Source organism: Eubalaena glacialis, chromosome 3 (assembly GCF_028564815.1).
Source record: "Eubalaena glacialis isolate mEubGla1 chromosome 3, mEubGla1.1.hap2.+ XY, whole genome shotgun sequence".
NCBI classification, from domain to species: Eukaryota; Metazoa; Chordata; class Mammalia; order Artiodactyla; family Balaenidae; genus Eubalaena; species Eubalaena glacialis.
This window is the reverse complement of record NC_083718.1, coordinates 65463448-65481715: the sequence shown is the minus strand read 5'-3', so window position 1 is coordinate 65481715 and position 18268 is coordinate 65463448. Positions and strand designations below refer to the sequence as shown.

General features: G+C 49.2%; 1 protein-coding gene across 2 annotated transcripts in view; it reads left to right on the top strand.

The window, feature by feature from the left end:
- Window positions 1-18268, top strand: part of RCSD1 (RCSD domain containing 1) — a 65745-nt gene that overhangs the window by 44404 nt on the left and 3073 nt on the right. Inside the window, exons 2-5 of one of the 2 annotated variants that reach the window (XM_061185761.1) lie at window positions 2311-2412; window positions 7601-7672; window positions 10900-11103; window positions 13743-14381. In XM_061185761.1, coding sequence (XP_061041744.1) covers window positions 2311-2412; window positions 7601-7672; window positions 10900-11103; window positions 13743-14381 — 1017 coding nt within the window. The remainder of the gene's footprint in view (window positions 1-2310; window positions 2413-7600; window positions 7673-10899; window positions 11104-13742; window positions 14382-18268) is intronic. The other variant, XM_061185763.1, reaches the window with a different exon arrangement.

Genomic DNA, 18268 nt, shown 5'->3' with positions numbered 1-18268 from the left:
ATTAATTAATCACAAGGACAAGATGTTCGCCTGTGACCACGCCCAGCGTGACACATGTAGGGCACTAATCAGAGCGGGCACTGGGCTCCCCATGCGCCCCAGCGCTGTCGGGAGCTCTGGCATCTTGAAGAGGGGTGAATCCTTTTGCATCCTTATGTGAAATCAGCATCTGATGTTTAGGCCGGAATGAGAATAAACTTGACTTACAGCAGGAAACAGTAAAGAGGGACCTGTCTTTTCCTCCAGAGCAGCCTGTTTGCAGATCCGAAGGTCCGTGGCTGCAGCAGTTCTTTCCTGTCTCTAAGCAAAGCCCCCTTCACAAAGCTTGGCCCCCTTCACAAAGCTTGGCCCCCACGTAACTTCACGTGAGGCGGTGGGTGGCGGCCGTGTGCACCTCCCCTGCTCCAGGGGCAGCGTCACGGTGTGACCAGTGACGTTTCCTTTGGAGGGAGCACCCAAGTCAGAAAGCTTGGAGACACTTTTAGCGCAAAAAGGAGGGCCTAGGAAGTGTATGTGAGTGTGTGTGTGTGTGTGTGTGTGTGTGTGGTGTACAGGGATACAAGCTTGCAGCTGGAGTGGAGCATGCTTGGTCTTTGTAGGCCATGAGCCCCGTGGAAAGACAGAAATGGACTTTCTCGGGCAGACTGCTACCCAGATCCTCCCAGTTTCAGGCTAGACGTGAGCACAGGGAGTGGAGAGGGAGTTTGCAGTCTGTGTACGAAATGCCATCATCATGGTCACCAAACACCAAAGCCGAATGTCTCTGAGACTGGACATTTAAAAAACATCATTAAAACCGCGTGGTTCCATAGGCCGCATGTAATAAGGCAGAAGTGAGGGGGCCGTTTCCAGTGCTTACTGACTCACCGTATGAGTCTTGGTGACAAATGGCACATGGGAGTGAACAGTGGCCAGGGTACATCTTGGCCTCTTCAGGGGGCCTAGAGGCACCTTGGGGGAGGGAAGGCCACAGGAAACCAATGGTTGCATTGGTGGTAGAGCAGGGGCATGGTAACCAGCTGGCAACCAGTTTGCAGAAAGCTCACAGCAAAAAGGAACAGAACAGTAAAAGGGGTGAGCCTCTCTCAGTGAGGACACTGTAGAGAACAGTAATGCAATATGCAAATCCCTATAACTGAAGTCATCGCAGGGTTCTTGGAAGGAAGGACCCCGTTGCCCGTAGTAATAGTAACCCTTCTAAAGCTCTTATTATGTCCTAGGCCTTGTCCCCACAATTTAGATGTATAGTCAATCATTTAATCCACAGAACAACCTTGTGAGTGATGTGCTACTGTTATCCCTGTCAAGGTACAGAAAGGTAAAATCATTTGCCCAAGGTCACTGAGCTAGGGAGATGGAGCGACTCAGCGGTCGAATCCAGATAGTCTGGTTCTCATCGCCATGCTACTTGACTCTCGTGTTATTTGAATATTTTCTGAACATTTCTATGCCCAAGGCACTCAATTAAGTAGGGGAAACAAGACACAAAAATACTTGTCAAAAGTTCAATCAAGGGGCTTCCCTGGTGGCACAGAGGTTAAGAATCCACCTGCCAATGCAGGGGACACGGGTTCGAGCCCTGGTCCGGGAAGATCCCACATGCCGCGGAGCAACTAAGCCCGTGCGCCACAACTACTGAGCCTGCGCTCTAGAGCGACAACTACGGAGCCCGCGTGCCCTAGAGCCCATGCTCTGCAACAAGAGAAGCCACCGCAATGAGAAGCCCGCGCACCGCAACGAAGAGTAGCCTCCGCTCGCCGCGACTAGAGAAAGCCCGTGCGCAGCAACGAAGACCCCACGCAGCCAAAATAAATAAATAAATAAAAGTTCAATCAAAGACGTTTGCTCATCCCATTAGATACACTTACAGGCCTCTCTCTCCAGTGCATTTTGCCAGCCTACAGTTTTCGAAGCCTCATGTGACAACGGGAAGACGCTGTCACCGATAGAGCCCTCTCCGGGCTGGGTCTCCGTGGGATGAGGAACCCGGCCTTGTCCTGCCTCCCAGATCCCTGGGTGCTCCAACCTCCACCCCCAGGGCAGCACCAAGTTTTATTCCTTTCCAGATCCCCAGAGCCACACGCAGGGCCAAGGACACTATAAACATTCACTAAATGCAGTTGACTGAACGGGGTTTTTTAAGTCTTTGAATGCAGGAGCCAATTGCAAAACGCTGAGAAAAGACCTCACTGTCGCCGTGTCCCTGCTTGTGGCCGCATAGCAAGCACCTCGTGTGGCACCCGGTGCTGATGCTCAGCAGTGCCACGTGCATATTTGCTGGTTAACTTCGGCTTCCCCTTGGTTTGCCAGGAAAGGCCGGCAGAGACCAACGCCAATGTGGACGACTCGGCGCCCCCCTCGGTGGCCCAGCTGGCTGGGCGATTCAGGGAGCAGGCAGCCGCTGCAAAGGAGGTGAGTCAGGAGGCTTCAGAGCCCCTCTCCTGGGAGGGGGCTGGAGGAAGGGGAAGTCTGGGTCAGGCCCAGAGGAGAGGGAGGGAGGAGGCCTGGTAATTACCAAATTAGGAAGAGAAGCCAGAGAGGGGTCTCTCTGAATGTGAGGAATGTCGCCATGCTGCTGGGCCTGGGCAGGACCGTTCCCCACCAGAGTGAGGCTTACCCTCTGGCCAGGAGGGCTGAGAGCTGAAAGCCCTGCTGTTAGAGACGGGGGTCTGGAACCCGGGGCTTGTCCACCTCAGTCGTCCACTGATAGAGACTTAGATCTTGCCCAGCTGTGCCAGGCCTGGACTGCTTCAGAATAAAGAAGTCCCCACACCAGGCTCCTCCCCGGAGCATAGAAAGTTTAGGAATCCGGAGCAAGGGTGGATTACAAAAGGAGAATTGGGAAGAAAGAGAGGACGGAAAGGGAAGCACATTCAGATAGGAAGCCAGGGATCAGGAAGGAAGGGGATCCGGTGACCAGTGGATTCTAGAATCCTGCTGGAGAGGACAGTGTCAAATGGGGCATTGCAGCATTGGAGAGATTTGGGCTAGATTTTCTTGAGTCCTACAGTCTGAGGAGCTCCTTAGAAGTGAAATGAGGGAAGGGAACCCCAGTGTGGGGGGAGGTTTATCGTGGCCCCTTGGGACAAACGAGAGTGTAATTGTCATGCTTTTTTAAGTGCGTTGTTTTGCATTTTTATTTTCCCATCTGAAAAATCGGTCCATAATTTCAGACACGATAGGAATGTCATAAAGGGTGAAGGAGATAGTATTGACCTAAGGTGCTGGCAGCGCTTAGAAGCTGGGTGTGGGTGTCATTGTGAGATGTTGCTTCAGGCAGGCCAGTGAATCACGAGTAAAAGAGGATGCTCCAGCAGGAAAGGACTGGGAGAGTCTGAAAATGACTAGAGAGCCTGAAAGTCAAAATGGGTAGACAGTTCACTAGAATGAGTTTATAAAGTTAATGGGCAGTCTCAAAGACATGCAATCCCTCCCTTCATTCTTTTCTCCACCAGACATCCCTAAACATTCCTAAAACCAGTTTCTACTTCCTTCCTCTTCCTCCCTGTTGCCTGATTAGCTCTCTCTCTTTTTCTCTCTGTGTGTCTGTCTGTCGCCCTCCCTCTAGACACCAGCCAGTAAACCAACAAGAAGGAAACCGCCCTGCTCCCTCTCTCTGTTCCCTCCCAGGGTAGAGCTGGGCCAGAATGGTGAAGAGGTAAGTGCTGCTGTTGCTGGGGGCTCAGAGGATGCTGGTTATGGATTTTCTTTCTCCTTTCTATAGGAAGAGGCATGCAATTCACACTTTTAGACTTGAAACCTGTGCAGGGAATTTCTCCATTTCAGATTCAGGGATGAATCTCCTTAACGCTTCCTGAATCCTTTACTTTGAAAACGAGGTCCCTTCCTACTCCCTCTTACTGAGCCTCCTTTATGGTTTTCAAGGACAGGAGCACTGTTTTTCAAGCCTGCGCATTTCAGCCAAGAGAATGGGTCCATAGAGTATTACCACACCAGATTCAGGAGTCATGAAAGTCATGTTTGACTCCCAGGTCTGACTGATACGATCTTCCATGTATGCAAGGCATCTGGAAAGAGGGCTGCACTCACATAAAGCAGAACTGCAGTGTGAGAGAGTCGCGGGTTTCTGTGGTATCTTGAAAAAGCTGGCTATTGTTCTGGATCACTGAAAGAGAACCAGAGCACACAGGAGGCCTCATTGCCCTCAGATATAAATAGCCAATGTTACCAACATAATAAAGGCTCTGGTAACATAGATCATAGCCAGCAATGGATTCCCGGCCTGCATGTTCACCTACCCTTATTTATCTAATTGTAGCTGTAAGAGCAACTTGTCCACACCCTCCCAGGAAACCATGAACCTTCACTGTGGTCGTGGTCCCCGCCAGAAATGGATTAGCATGTTCTCTTGTCCAGCCTGGGAGGCCAACCCCAAAATAGAGCAAGCAAGCCAAAGACAGTCCAATTCCCACATCCCAACTGTGATACCTCTTTCCCCTGCTTCCTTTTTTGGGGGCCAGCATCCTGACGACAGACACTGGATAGCCATGTGGACTTGGGCAAGGCCCTTGGTGTCTACATTTTCTCATTTATAAAGTGAAACATTTGGAGTCGATCAACGGTTTTCAAACCTTTTTGTCAACCCAAGGCATATAAGCAGAAGCCCATCAGATAAAGCAGAAACTCAGAGCTGCTCTCAACCAAGTGGGAAGGGGGTGGGGCCCCCATATGCTCTGAGAATACTCCCCCCCAAAACTGGACAGGGGTCTTCTGGGATGAGAACGCCCCAAGAAGCCCAGTTTAAAAAACACTACGTTTTTGTTGGGGTCTCCTCAGGTGCTGACATCATGGTTCTGGGGCTTCGTGGGGTCATCAGCCAACATTCCGACCAAAACCATACCAACAACTTCTCTTTACTGAGGGTGAACTTCTCCTGTGACCTTCACCCTGAGGGCTTGGAGCCTGCGTTAGGCAATAGGCTGAGGCCGTGGCCACTAGGTGCCTACCGTGAGGCTGCACCCTGATGACCTGGACTCAGCCCCAGAGAAGTCACTGCGCTGCGCCTGCTTCCTTTTTTGTAAAATGGGACAAGAACAATAACCCGACATGATGGGGGCCGGATAAAAGTGGAGGGAGTTCAGCGGCTCTGGGAGAAATACGTTTACATGTTCCATCCCATGGGGCACCACCAGCAGCTAAATGGCATGTAATAGCCAAGGGCTGGATGAATGGGAGGGTGGATTTAAGAGGGAAGGTCCTGCGTGGAGTGACAGGCTGCTTGCACGTGGGAAGGATGTTGCTTCCAGAGATCAGTGACTTTTTGTCACGAGCTTGAAATTCACATAAAAATAAAATGAGCAGCCGGCTGTGTCTGGCTGGGTTAGAAAATTGTGGAGGCTGCTGCCCACAGTTCTCCTTCTGGACTCCCATGGCACAGCCTGCAGGAGCCCTAGTGCCGGGAGCCTTGGGGGCCTGGGAAGGCCCCAGTCAGGCTACCCCTCGGTTCCCAATGCACAGTGCCGGAGAGGGTCTTCCCATCCCTTCTTCATCCCTGCCCCCTCCCTATGCCTGCACAGGCCTGAGACGGTGGAGCCAGCCCCTGCCGACAGGGTATCCTGGAGTTGCCCTTCTCTGGAGGACCCACCCAAAAGAGTGTTTAATATGGCCACTGAGCCTTCCTTGCCTGCCCACAGAAGGGCTGGAAAACAGTCCCATCTGAAAAATCTGGTCATTATTCTAGACATTATAGGAATGTCATATATAGACATATAGACATACATAAAGAGAGATGTCAGGCTGACTTTTCTCCACCAACTGTATGAGCGGCGGCCACTTGTTAAACAGTAAAGCGCTGCTTGTTAAACAGTAAAGGAAATACTGCCACCTGCAGCTGTTCCCAGGAATGGCATTGGCGGCTCTTTTGGATTCTTCCTGCTTTGCAGTTCAGTTCAAATCAACAAGGATTTTGTAGGGCATGAGCTGGGTTCCCAGCACTGTCCTATGATGAAGGGGCTGTGTTTATTGAATTTTCACTGTCTTCAGAAGATACTAGTCAGTTGCGGAAGAGAATAAAGTATTACATAAAGTGAGCTTTGTCAGCACAATTGTTGCTGCAGTTCCTAAACAGTATCTTCAGAAACGCGGCCTCATATGAACTTTCACTGTAAAGCCCAGAAATTAAGGACAACTGAGTTTGGGCTGGAAGCTGTTTGTTCTCATGGTGGACGCAAGGCTCCTTGAAAGACTGACGGCTCTGGAAATACGTCTGATGGTGTAAACTCACGGAGCCAGAGGCACCTGAGAGCTGGAGGAGGCCTTCGAATCGTTTATTGCAACCCACCCACCTGCCTGGGTCTTGGCCGGGGAGGCTGAGGCCAGGGCAGCCATCTAGCTCCTGTCAAAGCCAGAGTTAGCAGGGGCTGAGGAAGGGAGCTCCTGAGTCCCAGCCAGTGGCTGCCCCATGCTCCAGCACCTCCCCCTGCAATGCTGGGCCTTAAAAAGGTCACAGGGAGTTCAGTTGAGTGAGTCTGTCTCCTTCCATCACTAAAATACAATCATCTCACTCAATAACTATCTCAGAATATTTATAAGAAATTGTGTTATTCTCCTTATGATTCAAGTAAATTAGCACATGGGTGCAAGGAGCAGGGTCCCCAAACTATAGGAAAATCTGCTCTGGTCTCTGTCCGACAACATGGAAGTCATCTTTTTCTTCATCATCATCATCATCATCACTGTCATCATTCCTACCTGTTGAGGATCAATATAGCTGTGGAACTAGAATCAAGTTGTAGGGATTTTACACAAAACAGGAAGGAGTCAATCTTTTTAGATAATATAAAATCCAAAGCCAGGCAAGATTCCTGACATACATTCATCACAAAAATATCCCAACTAACAGAACATATATATGTGTGTGTGTGTGTGTGTGTGTGTGTGTATACACACATATATTCACATATATATATCTTAGACATTGACCACTTTCAGAGGGCAGGCGCTCAATCATATTCATTTTTATGTAACCAACACAATGCCTGGAATGTAGGAGATACTCAATAAATGTCTGTTTAATCAAAATGAATAGTCAGTGTTTTGGAATATGATAATTTATAAACAACACTATTGGTGGGGTTTTCCAAAATATTATTAGTTTAAGGGAAGAATTTCAAGTATACCTCTGTCAGGTTTCACTCCAGCTCTGTGGTTTCTTATGTTGATGACAAACAGAATGGATGGTCACTGTGCCCTTTCTCTTTGAAATCCCCTCCAATTGTTGGCTCACGTTGCTGAAGGTCATGAGATGAAGATCTTGCCCCCCTCAGACATAGTCTGTTCCCTCATAACGACCATGAAGGCATTCTTCCTGGAACAGGAGGCCTCCTGTGTTTCAGACATCCTCCTGCTCTGATCCATAGACTCAAGTGGTCTTGTTAGTGGTAGGGTGAGGGAGAGGGGAAGGGGAGTCTGCCACGCCCAGGACCTGAGGAGGTAAGTGAGCTCCTGAAGCTAAGTGATGAAGTGGTAAAACCAACTTTTTCTTCTCCTCTTATTCCAACTGTGGCTTCTGGGCTCCAGCCAGAGCCCCACCTCCCTTCACCTCACTCATTTGCTTGTTTTGGTCCATTTGCTTTTATAGAAGTCACCGCCCAATGCAAACCACCCTCCTAAAGTCAAGGTGAAGAGCTCGCCTCTGATCGAGAAGCTCCAGGTAAGTTCAGAATCATTACCTAACGCTACCTCCTATCCAACCCCCTCTCTTATCCAACATTTGCATGTCTTTGGGGCTCCTAAGGTAGTCCCAGATGTCACCTGGACAGTTGACCTCTGATAACCAGCTAGTGATCAAATTGCCCTGAAGGATGAGGAGCTCTACCTGGGGGCAAAATGCTAAAATAAGGACCCTATCAAACATGAGCTCATATCATTAGCACCTAATGGAGATTGAGGATAATCAGATGCCTCAAGAGTCTTATGGGAAAGGATGTTATACACAAGAAACACTCCAAGAATAGCCAAGTCCTTTCCAAGGCCTGAATGCAGCCACAAACCGTTTCAGCTTTACACAGGGCTGAAATTCAGCTGCTAGTCATTACACCACTAAGGCCAAGTTCATTGTTTGGAAAGTATTCCATCCTACCTCGCCACCTTGTACATCCAGAGCCCTCACCACTGTGCCCACAGTGAGGCTGGCTTTCCTGGAGTGTAAACGAAGTATATGACACTGCACTTGATCTCACAATCTTGTTGGGGAGACAAGATTTTCACACATAAAGGCATTATTTGAGCTGGTAAATTTTGTTGCAGGGGCTGCCTTGTACACTGCAAGATGCTTTAGCAGCATCCTTGGTCCCTATCCACTAGATGCCAGCAGCACTCTTCAGTAAACTGTGACGAAGAAAAATGTCCCTAGACATTGCCAAATGTCTCCTGGAGACAAAATCATCCCCCTGCCCCCTACCCCAGCTGAGAACCACTGCGGTAAAATTTTAGAGCGAGAAGACAGTCAAGTGGGCAGGAGTAATTAACAAATGCTTTAGGAAATACCTATTTCCTGAGTCCGTCCTTAAGAATAGTGGCTGGAAAGGAGGGAGGAAGGTACTCCTGGTGTGGGAACAGCATGAGCTAAAGCACAGAGGAGGGACAGGCGTGATATATCTGGGTGGGGCCTGTAGAAGATGCTTCAGCTTTCACCGCAGTCTCTGTGCAGCCACCCAGGAGAACAACAAGGCTCTCCTCCACTGGATCCTCCCCTCTGGGTCCAACTAATAAAATTGGCTCGTCTACCTTGTTCTGAAGCCATTATTAGGAGTGTGTCAAGACAAGTAGCCACAGCCTCTGCAGTTCCCAGCTATGTGAGAGACCAGGGATTTGGCCCCCAGCCTGATTTGGGGTTAAGGGAAGCATCTCTGGTTTGCGTTATGAGCCTACCTCATGGCTGGGGGGGGAGTCTCCCGTGAAGTTTAATTCATACTGAGAAGCCCTGATCCCACCCCAGCTGCAGGGGGGGAGTGGGCTGCCCATCGCTGTAGGAGGCTGCAGGGCTCCCATATACATAACAGGGATCTCTCAGAAGGGACCCCAGAACTCAGACATTCCCTCCTAGCAGCCATCCAAAGGGTGTAGCCGAGGACCCCTACCTCTGTCTCCCGGCAGCCTACCACAGACCTCATCTAAGTGCCAGAAGTTAGTTTGCAAGTGCTGTGTACCCTGCAGTCTTGGTCTTATTCCCCTTTCTAGTCATTAATAAACCTCTTTGGGAAACATCGCAACCTGAGAATGAGGTTTTAATCTCTAATGGTTTAATCTCATGAAGAATGTCAGCGACAGTATATAATTTGGCCAAATCCCATAGGAACCTTACTTTGTTGGAAATACGTGGGGAAAGAACTAATAAATGATGATCAGCTTCATTTTTCTTCTAAGTATTCTATTGGATGAGTTAGGAACTATGATTTTTCTTCACTAGAATAGTCCATAATTCAAAGTTCAAGTTTTCCGCTGGCTAGCAAGACCCATTTTATTTGCAAGCAGTCTTACAGAGGGAATGTCCCAGCTTGACCCTGAGAGGGCAGGAAGACCTCCTTTAATGCCCAGTTAATATCCCCTCTGCCATGAAGCCCTCTGAGCCATCCCAGCACACCAACTCCCACAGCCTCTGTGGTCCAAAGCTGTCCCTTTGTACCTGCAACATGCTGGTTTTAGACATGGCGTGGGCTCACACTGTTGCTATTTAACTTTTATAATTTTAATTGGACAATGACACAATCTTGTCTATATTATAAATTCTTTCTTAAAATCACAATTGAAATACTAATCGTCCTAAACATGTGTAATGTTCTATACTGTGCAAGTCCTAAAGTACATGTCGGAGTTCTCCAAGATGACAGAGCCTCGGCTGGGCTGGCAGGAGGGTGGCACCGAGGGGAGTCTGGAGGGAAAGGGTGTGAGTCGGGTAGTGGCAGGAGAGAGTAATGGGACCAGATCATAAAAGACTCTAAAGGTCAGGCTCAGTCGATGGGACAAATAAAGACTCCGAGACACAGAAAGGCTACTGGACTCGCTGTAGGTCACACAGCTATTAAGTGAAAGAGGCAATACCTGGAGTTGGGTGTGTCTCCGTGGAGAGCATCCTCTGCCCCTCAAGCCTGGTCCCTTCCCTTGGAGGCCTTGCTGCTGGCCCTCCTGCTCTGGAGGATGCAACTGCGCAATGATTTGGAAACGCAGAGGTCAGGGCAGGAGGAGCGAGAGCCCCTAGGTGGCGCTAGAGAACCCAAGGCGCTCACGTTCAGTCCCTCCGTAGACCTCTGCACCACCACCTTCTCTGAGGCAGTCGGATAGATCTGGGACCACCGCCTCCTCCCCCACCAAACTCATGACTCCCTCAGGCCTCGGTTACCTTTGGGTAACCCCTCCCCGTTGCTTGCCCTCAGGGTTCATTTTGGTCTGGTTGCACCTGCACTGCGATGCTGCAGGTAGGGTCACACACTGGCATCTGCTCCGCTGGCTCCCCCCTGGAAAGGCGTGGTGGCCTGCTTTGTCCACCACTGTGGTCTACCGAGAGAGACCCTGTACTTGGAGACTGAGGGACAAACAGACCTGGCTTGAATCCCAGGGCAGATTCCCTAAACACTTTGCTAATTTGTGCCATGAGAACAAAACTGAACATGTACGGTGGTTGTAGAGAGGAAAACTGCGCATGCCCAGCAAGGAGTAGGCATCCAGTAAGCGGTAACTGCTCTTGACTCTGATAAGAAAGATGGTAAAGGGCGCTGACAGCGTGAGATCCTGGTGCCTGCAGGTGCTGGCAGTGGCTATTCTGGCCTCTTTGTCTATAAATCAGGACTGTTCCAATGCATTTTTGCTGGATCAAATCAGTGCTTCCTGGGCATTATGAAATGCAGCCTCGGTTTGAAATTCCTCATCTTTTCTCTACAGGCCAATTTAGTCTTTGATCCAGCGGCCCTGCTGCCTGGGGCCTCACCCAAGAGTCCCGGACTCAAGGCCATGGTGTCACCGTTTCACAGCCCGCCTTCTACCCCCAGCAGCCCTGGCGTGCGGTCTCGGGCCAGCGAGCCAGAGGAGGTGCCCGTCAGCTTTGACCAGCCTCCTGAAGGCAGTCATCTGCCCTCTTACAATAAGGTAATATCTGGATCCTAAGTACTGTGGTGTGTCTGTGGAAATGCGGGCACTGGGCAATCCTGAATCATCTCTACCCTGTTGTCCTGGAGAAAGGAGGACACTTCTGAGCTGTGGTAAGATGTGGTTTTTAACAAAGGAAATTTCTCCTCTTCCTGGCAAGTGATCCCTGAGCTAAGATCACCCTCTACCTAGCCTGCCTCTCTCATCCGCTGTCCCTGTAACTGTGCCACTCACCTGAAAGACAGGTGCAGGGGATGGAGTGCTCCATCCTTTGTGGAGAGAGGGGCAGGAATTCAGTACTGATCCCAGCTGCACAGAGAGTTATGTCAAAAGCTGAAAACAAAAGCTAAAGCCCTGATCAGCGCCTCAGCAGAAGGGAGGGCAGGGTCACTAGGTCGTCCTGTCCTGCCCTGCCTTGATATGAATACTCCTAAGTGTCCCAATATGGGCTCAAATCATTCTTACTGCATCTTGCCCCAGTTGAAGAATATCCAAATCGTTCCCTTTGCAAAAAGATGTATGGCAGCACTTGTTTCTGTAGATGCTACCCTAATACTTTGTGTGTGATTTCATCAGATCCCTGCCCTACTAGAAGGAGGTAAGAATCAAGAGAATCAGAGGTACATACAGTCCAATACACTCCAAGCAGGTACCCAGCAAATTTGGACCAGAGCCAGGCAGGGGCTAAGAGTTAAAGGGCTCTTATTCTTTTTTTTGGTTGCACTGCGGGCATGTGGGATCTTACTTTCCTGGCCAGGGATCGAACCCGCGCGCCCTGCAGTGGAAGCACAGAGTCTTAACCACTTGACCACCAGGGAAGTCCCTGAGTTAAAGGGCTCTGATGCCAGGAAAAGTTAAATGAATGTGACCTTAGAATTAAGGATGGAGAGAGCAGGATCTTCCGGGCCCTTCCAGAGGATCCATCTAGGAAAGAGGTCAAATGTGTCGAAACAGGTAGGGCCCAAGTTAACAAAGTGGTGGCGAGGAGGTGATGGGGTAGGCTTGAGCCTGCTGGCTGGGGACAGAGTGGAGATCCTTCAGCCCAGGGCAATGGAGAGACCCCCGATGGCAGAGAGGAACCCAGGAGAGAGCCCTGTCTTCTCACAGGATGTCAGTGGGATGTAGAGGCAGGGAGGGAGGCTCTGCCACCTGGTCATAGTACTGGCGGCTTTAGTCTGTGACAGCAGTAAGGGAGCAGGCAGGATTATTTCTGAACCCTGCTGGCCATGAGGGCTGGGGCCTTGATAGCCTGCAGGGCTAGCCTCACCATGGTCTCAGGAAAGTTCCTGGGAAGCCCTTTTAAAACCAAGTATTCAGGGCTTTCCTGATGGTGCAGTGGTTGAGAATCTGCCTGCCAGTGCAGGGGACACAGGTTCAATCCCTGGTCGGGGAAGATCCCACATGCCGCAGAACAACTAAGCCCGTGTGCCACAACTACTGAGCCTGCGCTCAAGAGCCCACGAGCCACAACTACTGAGCCCACGTGCCACAACTACTGAAGCCCGTGTGCCTAGAGCCCGTGCTCCGCAACAAGAGAAGCCACCAGAATGAGAAGCCCGCGAACCGCAACGAAGAGTAGCCCCCACTAGCCGCAACCAGAGAAAAGCCCGCATGCAGCAACGAAGACCCAATGCAGCCAGAAACAATAAATAAATAAAAATAAAATAATAACATAAATTTATTTTAAAAAAACAAGTATTCATTCCAAACTTCTGAGACAGCTAGGATTGACAAATACTAAAATGCAAATCAGTGAGAAAATAAGATTCAAGAAAATAAGATTTAATTTGCACATAAATTTTTAAAGACACATCACTTGAGTAAAGTAGGACACCCACTATAAACATGCCCATTGAACTTCTGAGAAAGTCCAGTGGACCCAGGTGAGGCCTGGTTCTGAGATTCACACACTTCCCAGAGAGAAAATGGTTTTCAGGCAGCTCTGCTGGGTGTTTCTAAGGTGTGGCTTCTGCTAGAGTTGGACCTCGCTGGAGAAAGCAAAGGATTCTGGCTGCTCAGCTCTCCCGGGGTTAGCCAGCTTTGGGGGTGGGGGGGCAGGGGGGGAAGGGAGGAAGCTGATCACCAGCTGTCCAGCTCCACACCCATGAAGTCACGGTACCAGCCACCCACAGACTCCCAACCCTCTTTTCTGTTGGGTTCACCTTTGTCAAAGTAGAATCTTCAGAATGTTAAAACATGACTCTGATACAAAATAGAGAGAGATTTTGTTCAACTTGTTAATTTAGGAGGGACCCTGTAAGATGGTAAAGCTCATTCAAAGAACTGGTTATTTATAGGCAATTAAAAAGGACAAATGTTAGAATAAAATTGCTAAGTTAGACACTGAACTGATTATTTTCCAGGCCAGTAAAATCTTAGGTTATCTTTTTTACTTGCTAGACAGCATTTTCATCTTCACACACACCGAAAAAAATCTGCAGGTTACCATGTAATACCACAACCCTACAGGGCTCTAACCTATAATAAATAGCAAACAATGGTACATCCTCCTAGAAAATCAAATGACCCTCAGGTGGGCTTGGGAAGCTGTGCGTGTGAGACTGACAGTGAAAGAACATGTGCCCCCCCTTTGGCCTTTTTTGCAGGTGTAGATCATTTTCCTTAACACTTTCTTGCAGGTGCGGACAAGGGGCTCCATAAAAAGGCGCCCTCCCTCCAGGCGATTCCGAAGGTCCCAGTCGGAGGACTGTGCGGACCTGGGGGAGCTCAGGGCCATGGAGTCCTCCCAGGAGAATGGTGCCAAGGAAGAGAATGGGGACGAGGTGTTCCTAGCTAAGAGCAAGACCCCAGGATCCCCTCCTCTGAGGAGGACGCCCAGCAGGACAGAGAAGCAGGAGGAGAAGGGCAGGGCCTTGAGGGTAGCCCAGCAGCACGAGAAGGCCGTGGGGAGCTCCGAGGAGGGGGCCAGCCAGCGTCCAGCCCGAGCCTCCAGCCCAGAGGCAGAGGACGGGGGTGGGAGCCCCACGGAGGAGAAACCGGCTGAGGAGCAGACGGCAGAGCCTGCGGAGGTGAAGGAGAGGGCGGCCGGTGAAGAGGCGGAGCCCGGACAAAGGAGCCGAGACACAAAGGGGCTGGAGGAGGGAGCTGTGGGGGAGGAGACCCCCCAAAACCCCCCTGGAGGAGGCGAGGGCGACCACAGTCCTGAGCAGGGGCCTGGCAAGGAAAAGCACGATGAGGGGACCATCCTCGAGCCAGGCTGTGACCCTGGCACTGGCCACGCCCAGCCGGACGCTAGCAGTGAGGTCCCCAAGACGGAGGTAGGTGGCCTGGCTTGTCCCCCCGACCCGGACGGGGCAGGGCCAGCGCATCTTATGTCCCATGCCCTGTTCCTTACATCCATCACCAATCAGCTGGGTGTGCAGTAACACAGGGACTGGATTGAGACAGGCTGTCATTGATGGGGAAGGGACAAAAGGACCAGAAAGGGAAGCGTGTCCCATGCTCTCTGCTTCTGGCTGCCTCGGGGTTCTGGCGCCCTTCTGGATGTGACTGAGGCCCACACACTGAGGCCTCCTGAAGCAGCGTCCTGGACTGGGCTCGCTGCTGTGGGGCGTTCTGAGAGGAAAAGGGGGTGCTCCTTTCCATACAAAACTCACAGTGCATGAGACCAGCAGCTCCTTGGGGCGCAGTAAAGAAGGCAGAACACGGCAATGGGCAGGGCTTCTCCTAGGGAAGCTTTAAAGGAGGCTTTATGTTCCATCCGTCCACGCACAGGTGTTAGACATCTAGCGCGCATGAGGAGGGGTTGCCTCAGTCCCTGCCCTCCTGCTGGGCCCACACTTAGTCATGTGGCTCCTCCCACCACTCCCAGGAAGCCCACCTTGAGCTCACCTACTTGTGCCCTCAGGAGCACGACCAGCCTTACTGGTTTCCACAAGAAAAGCTCTGTGTCCCGCCCCCTACTGCCACCCCTAACAATCTTATCAACAACCTCACCCTCCAGTGTTTCCCCCTTCCCTTTATGTTAGTTCCTTCATTCATTAACACAAGCCACCGTCAGCTTCTGAGGACATTAGCCTCTTATGTCACTTCCTGCTTCCACTTTTTCTGCCTACGTAGTCCATTCTCTGTACAGCAACCAGAGGGGGGTGTGTGTGTGTGTTTACTCATTGCTAAAATTACATACGTCCTGTGTTAGTTTCTTAGGGCTGCCATAACAAATTACCACAAATTGGCAGCTTGAAAACAATAGAAATGCATTGTCACACAGTTCTGGAGGCCAGAACTCCAAAATCAAGGTGTTGGCAGGATTGGTTCCCTCTGGAGGCTCTGAGGAAGAGTCTCTTCCTGCCTGTCTCCTAACTTCTGGTGGCTGCTGGCGACCCTGGGGATCCTCTCTTGTCTCTTCCAGCTTCTGGTGGTTGTCGGCAATTCTCGGTGTTCCCTGGTTTGTAGACTCATCGCTCCAACCTTTGCCTCTATCTTCACAGGGTCTTTCCCTGTGTCTGTGTGTCTCAAATCTCCCTCTCCTTTCTCTTATAAGGACACCCGTCATTGGATGTGGACCCACCCTAAGTCCAGAATGATCTCATCTTAAGATCCTTAATTACATCTACAATGATGCTCTTTCCAAATATGGTCACATCCACCGGTACTGGGGGTTAGGATTGGACATATCTTTGGAGGAGGACACAACCCATGGCACCTCTGCTCCCCCTTGTCCCAGAGCACTCAAAACACAGATTCCAAAGCCTCTGTGAGGCCCTGCCTGGGGGGCCCCTGCCCAGCTCTCCCTGACTCTCGCCCATACTGTGCCCCAACTGTGGCAACGTTTTTTGGTTTGGTTTTGTTTTTTACAGTGGTTAATATCTAGATCCTTGAAGTGACTTGGTGAAGTAATTTATTAGCGCAAAATTGGTTGAACAGACTCAGAACCTGTAGCTTTCCAAAATGCCATCTGAGAGCTGTTGTTTAGGACCATGCCCAAATCACACAGGGCTGGCATGTGTACATCCTTCCAGCCTTTCTTCTTTGTGGTTGTATTTTTATACTCCAAATTGATAGTGTTCAGGTTCTAAACGTGTTGCTTTCGAATGTTCATTAAGCTTTCTTTCATATAGTAATACTTTAAAAACTTGGGGGAGTTCCCTGGTGGTCCAGTGGTTAGGACTCGGAGCTTTCATCGCTGTGGGCCCGGGTCCCATCCCTGGTCGGGGAACTAAGATCACACAGCCGCGCAGCATGGCCAAAGAAATATAAAAATAAAAAAACACTTTTAAAATTTTGGATTTTTAAATTTTCAAGACACCATTTTCATTTTCTGTTTTATTACTTAAATGCAAGGTGCTACCTCTTTACAAGAGCTTAACAGCATATAATTTCTCATTTAATTGCACATGTCAGATCCTCACTATGTGCAGAACACTGTACTAGCTGTAGTGTGTGTGTGTGTGTGTGTGTGTGTGTGTGTTTGCAACAAACATGAACACACATCCACTCCCAAGGAGATTTTAATTAAAGAATATTATAAAATTCTTGAAAAAATTCTTGAGGATTTAATATATTAAATTCTTTAATATTCAAGGATAAAGATGGGTATGTGTTTGAGGTGCCAAATAAACAGCAAAAAGACATGGTCGAAAATATGTCTTTTCCAGAAATTGTACCTCCAAACTTTCCGTTTTTCCCTTGAATCATACTAATAATAATTTGCTACTCACTGGGGCTTTTCAGTTTATTTACTTTTCATGAGGAATTGGCGAAGTTTGATAAGGTGAACAAAAGGTCTGGTCTCTAGATTCCTGTTGTGGTTTTAAAATGGAAGCAGGCAGACATAGCATAGACTTTCTCCTATTTTGCCTAGTTAACATCAATTCATAAATTAATGACTTAAGTAGTAATGTGTTAGAGTCATTTCCCAACTGACCTATATCTAAAATTACTGATAAAATTGTCTAGAATAATTTTTATTCCATAGTGCATTGAATACAATCTTTTAAAGATTCTAGCCACATAGAAGTATGGAGAATGAAAAATTTTATTGAAGTATAGTTGTTACAATGTGTTAATTTCTGCTGTACAGCAAAGTGACTCAGTTATACATATATATATTCTTTGTCATATTCTTTTCCATTATGGTTTATCACAGGATATTGAGTATAGTTCCCTGTGCTATACAATGGACCTTGTTGTTTATCTGCCCTATATATAATAGTTTGCGTCTACTAATCCCAAACTCCCAATCTTTCCCTCCCCTAACCCCCCTTCCCCTTGGCAACCACAAGTCTGTTCTCTATGTCTGTGAGTTTGTTTCTGTTTCATAGATATGTTCATTTGTGTCATATTTTAGATTCCACATATAAGTGATATATGAGAATGAATTTTGAATCTCTACGCTCATCTCCCTCTTTGCGCCTCTCTCCTTAGTAGGCATAATCACCATATACAATTCAGTGTTCATATTTTCAGTCCTATTTGGGTTTGATGGACTGAGCTGCAGTTATTTTGGACAAAGATGTATTTTTTTAATTGCTAAATATATTTATCCCTTCCTCTTGACAGTCTGACACTGAGCATATTCCTCTTGTTGTAGTTTATCTGATCAATCTACTTCTACCAATCAAAGAACAAGATGGGGATTAAATCGGGGGCCGGAAGCCGTCTCTTTAGTGGTGTGTGCTGCCTCTGTGAGATCCAGGAAAGACCTGGGACAGGCATGGCGTGCTGGGGAAGCCCGTGACGCAAGGGGCCCACTTCACAGTTGTCCTCACTGGGGAACCCTTTGGCACCACCGCCCGAGGCATTTTGGTTCTAACTTTGACCAGGCTTGAAAAGACCAAAAGAGGATTGGAAGCAGTGCCCCTCCCAGACTAAATAAATTATGCAGATGTGCAGAGGTGCTTTGTGAAGCAGTTTATTCTGATGAGTACCGCTGGTGTCCTTCGTGTCAACATCGAGCTCTGTGACCTTGGACAACTCCTGTCCCTTCTTGGAGCCTGGGTTTCTTCCTCTGCAAAACCAGGGGGTTGGACTAAGGTTGTCAAAGTTTTGCCGCCTTCCTCCGCTTGCGTTTCTACCTCAGTCCCTGCCTTAGCCTCTGAACTACCCTCCACTGAGATCCCATGTCCCTGCCCCGCAGGCTCCCTCCGTGGCCAGTCACTTACGAGCTGTCCTTCTGCACGTTTTGTCGTTGTCCTTCTGCACC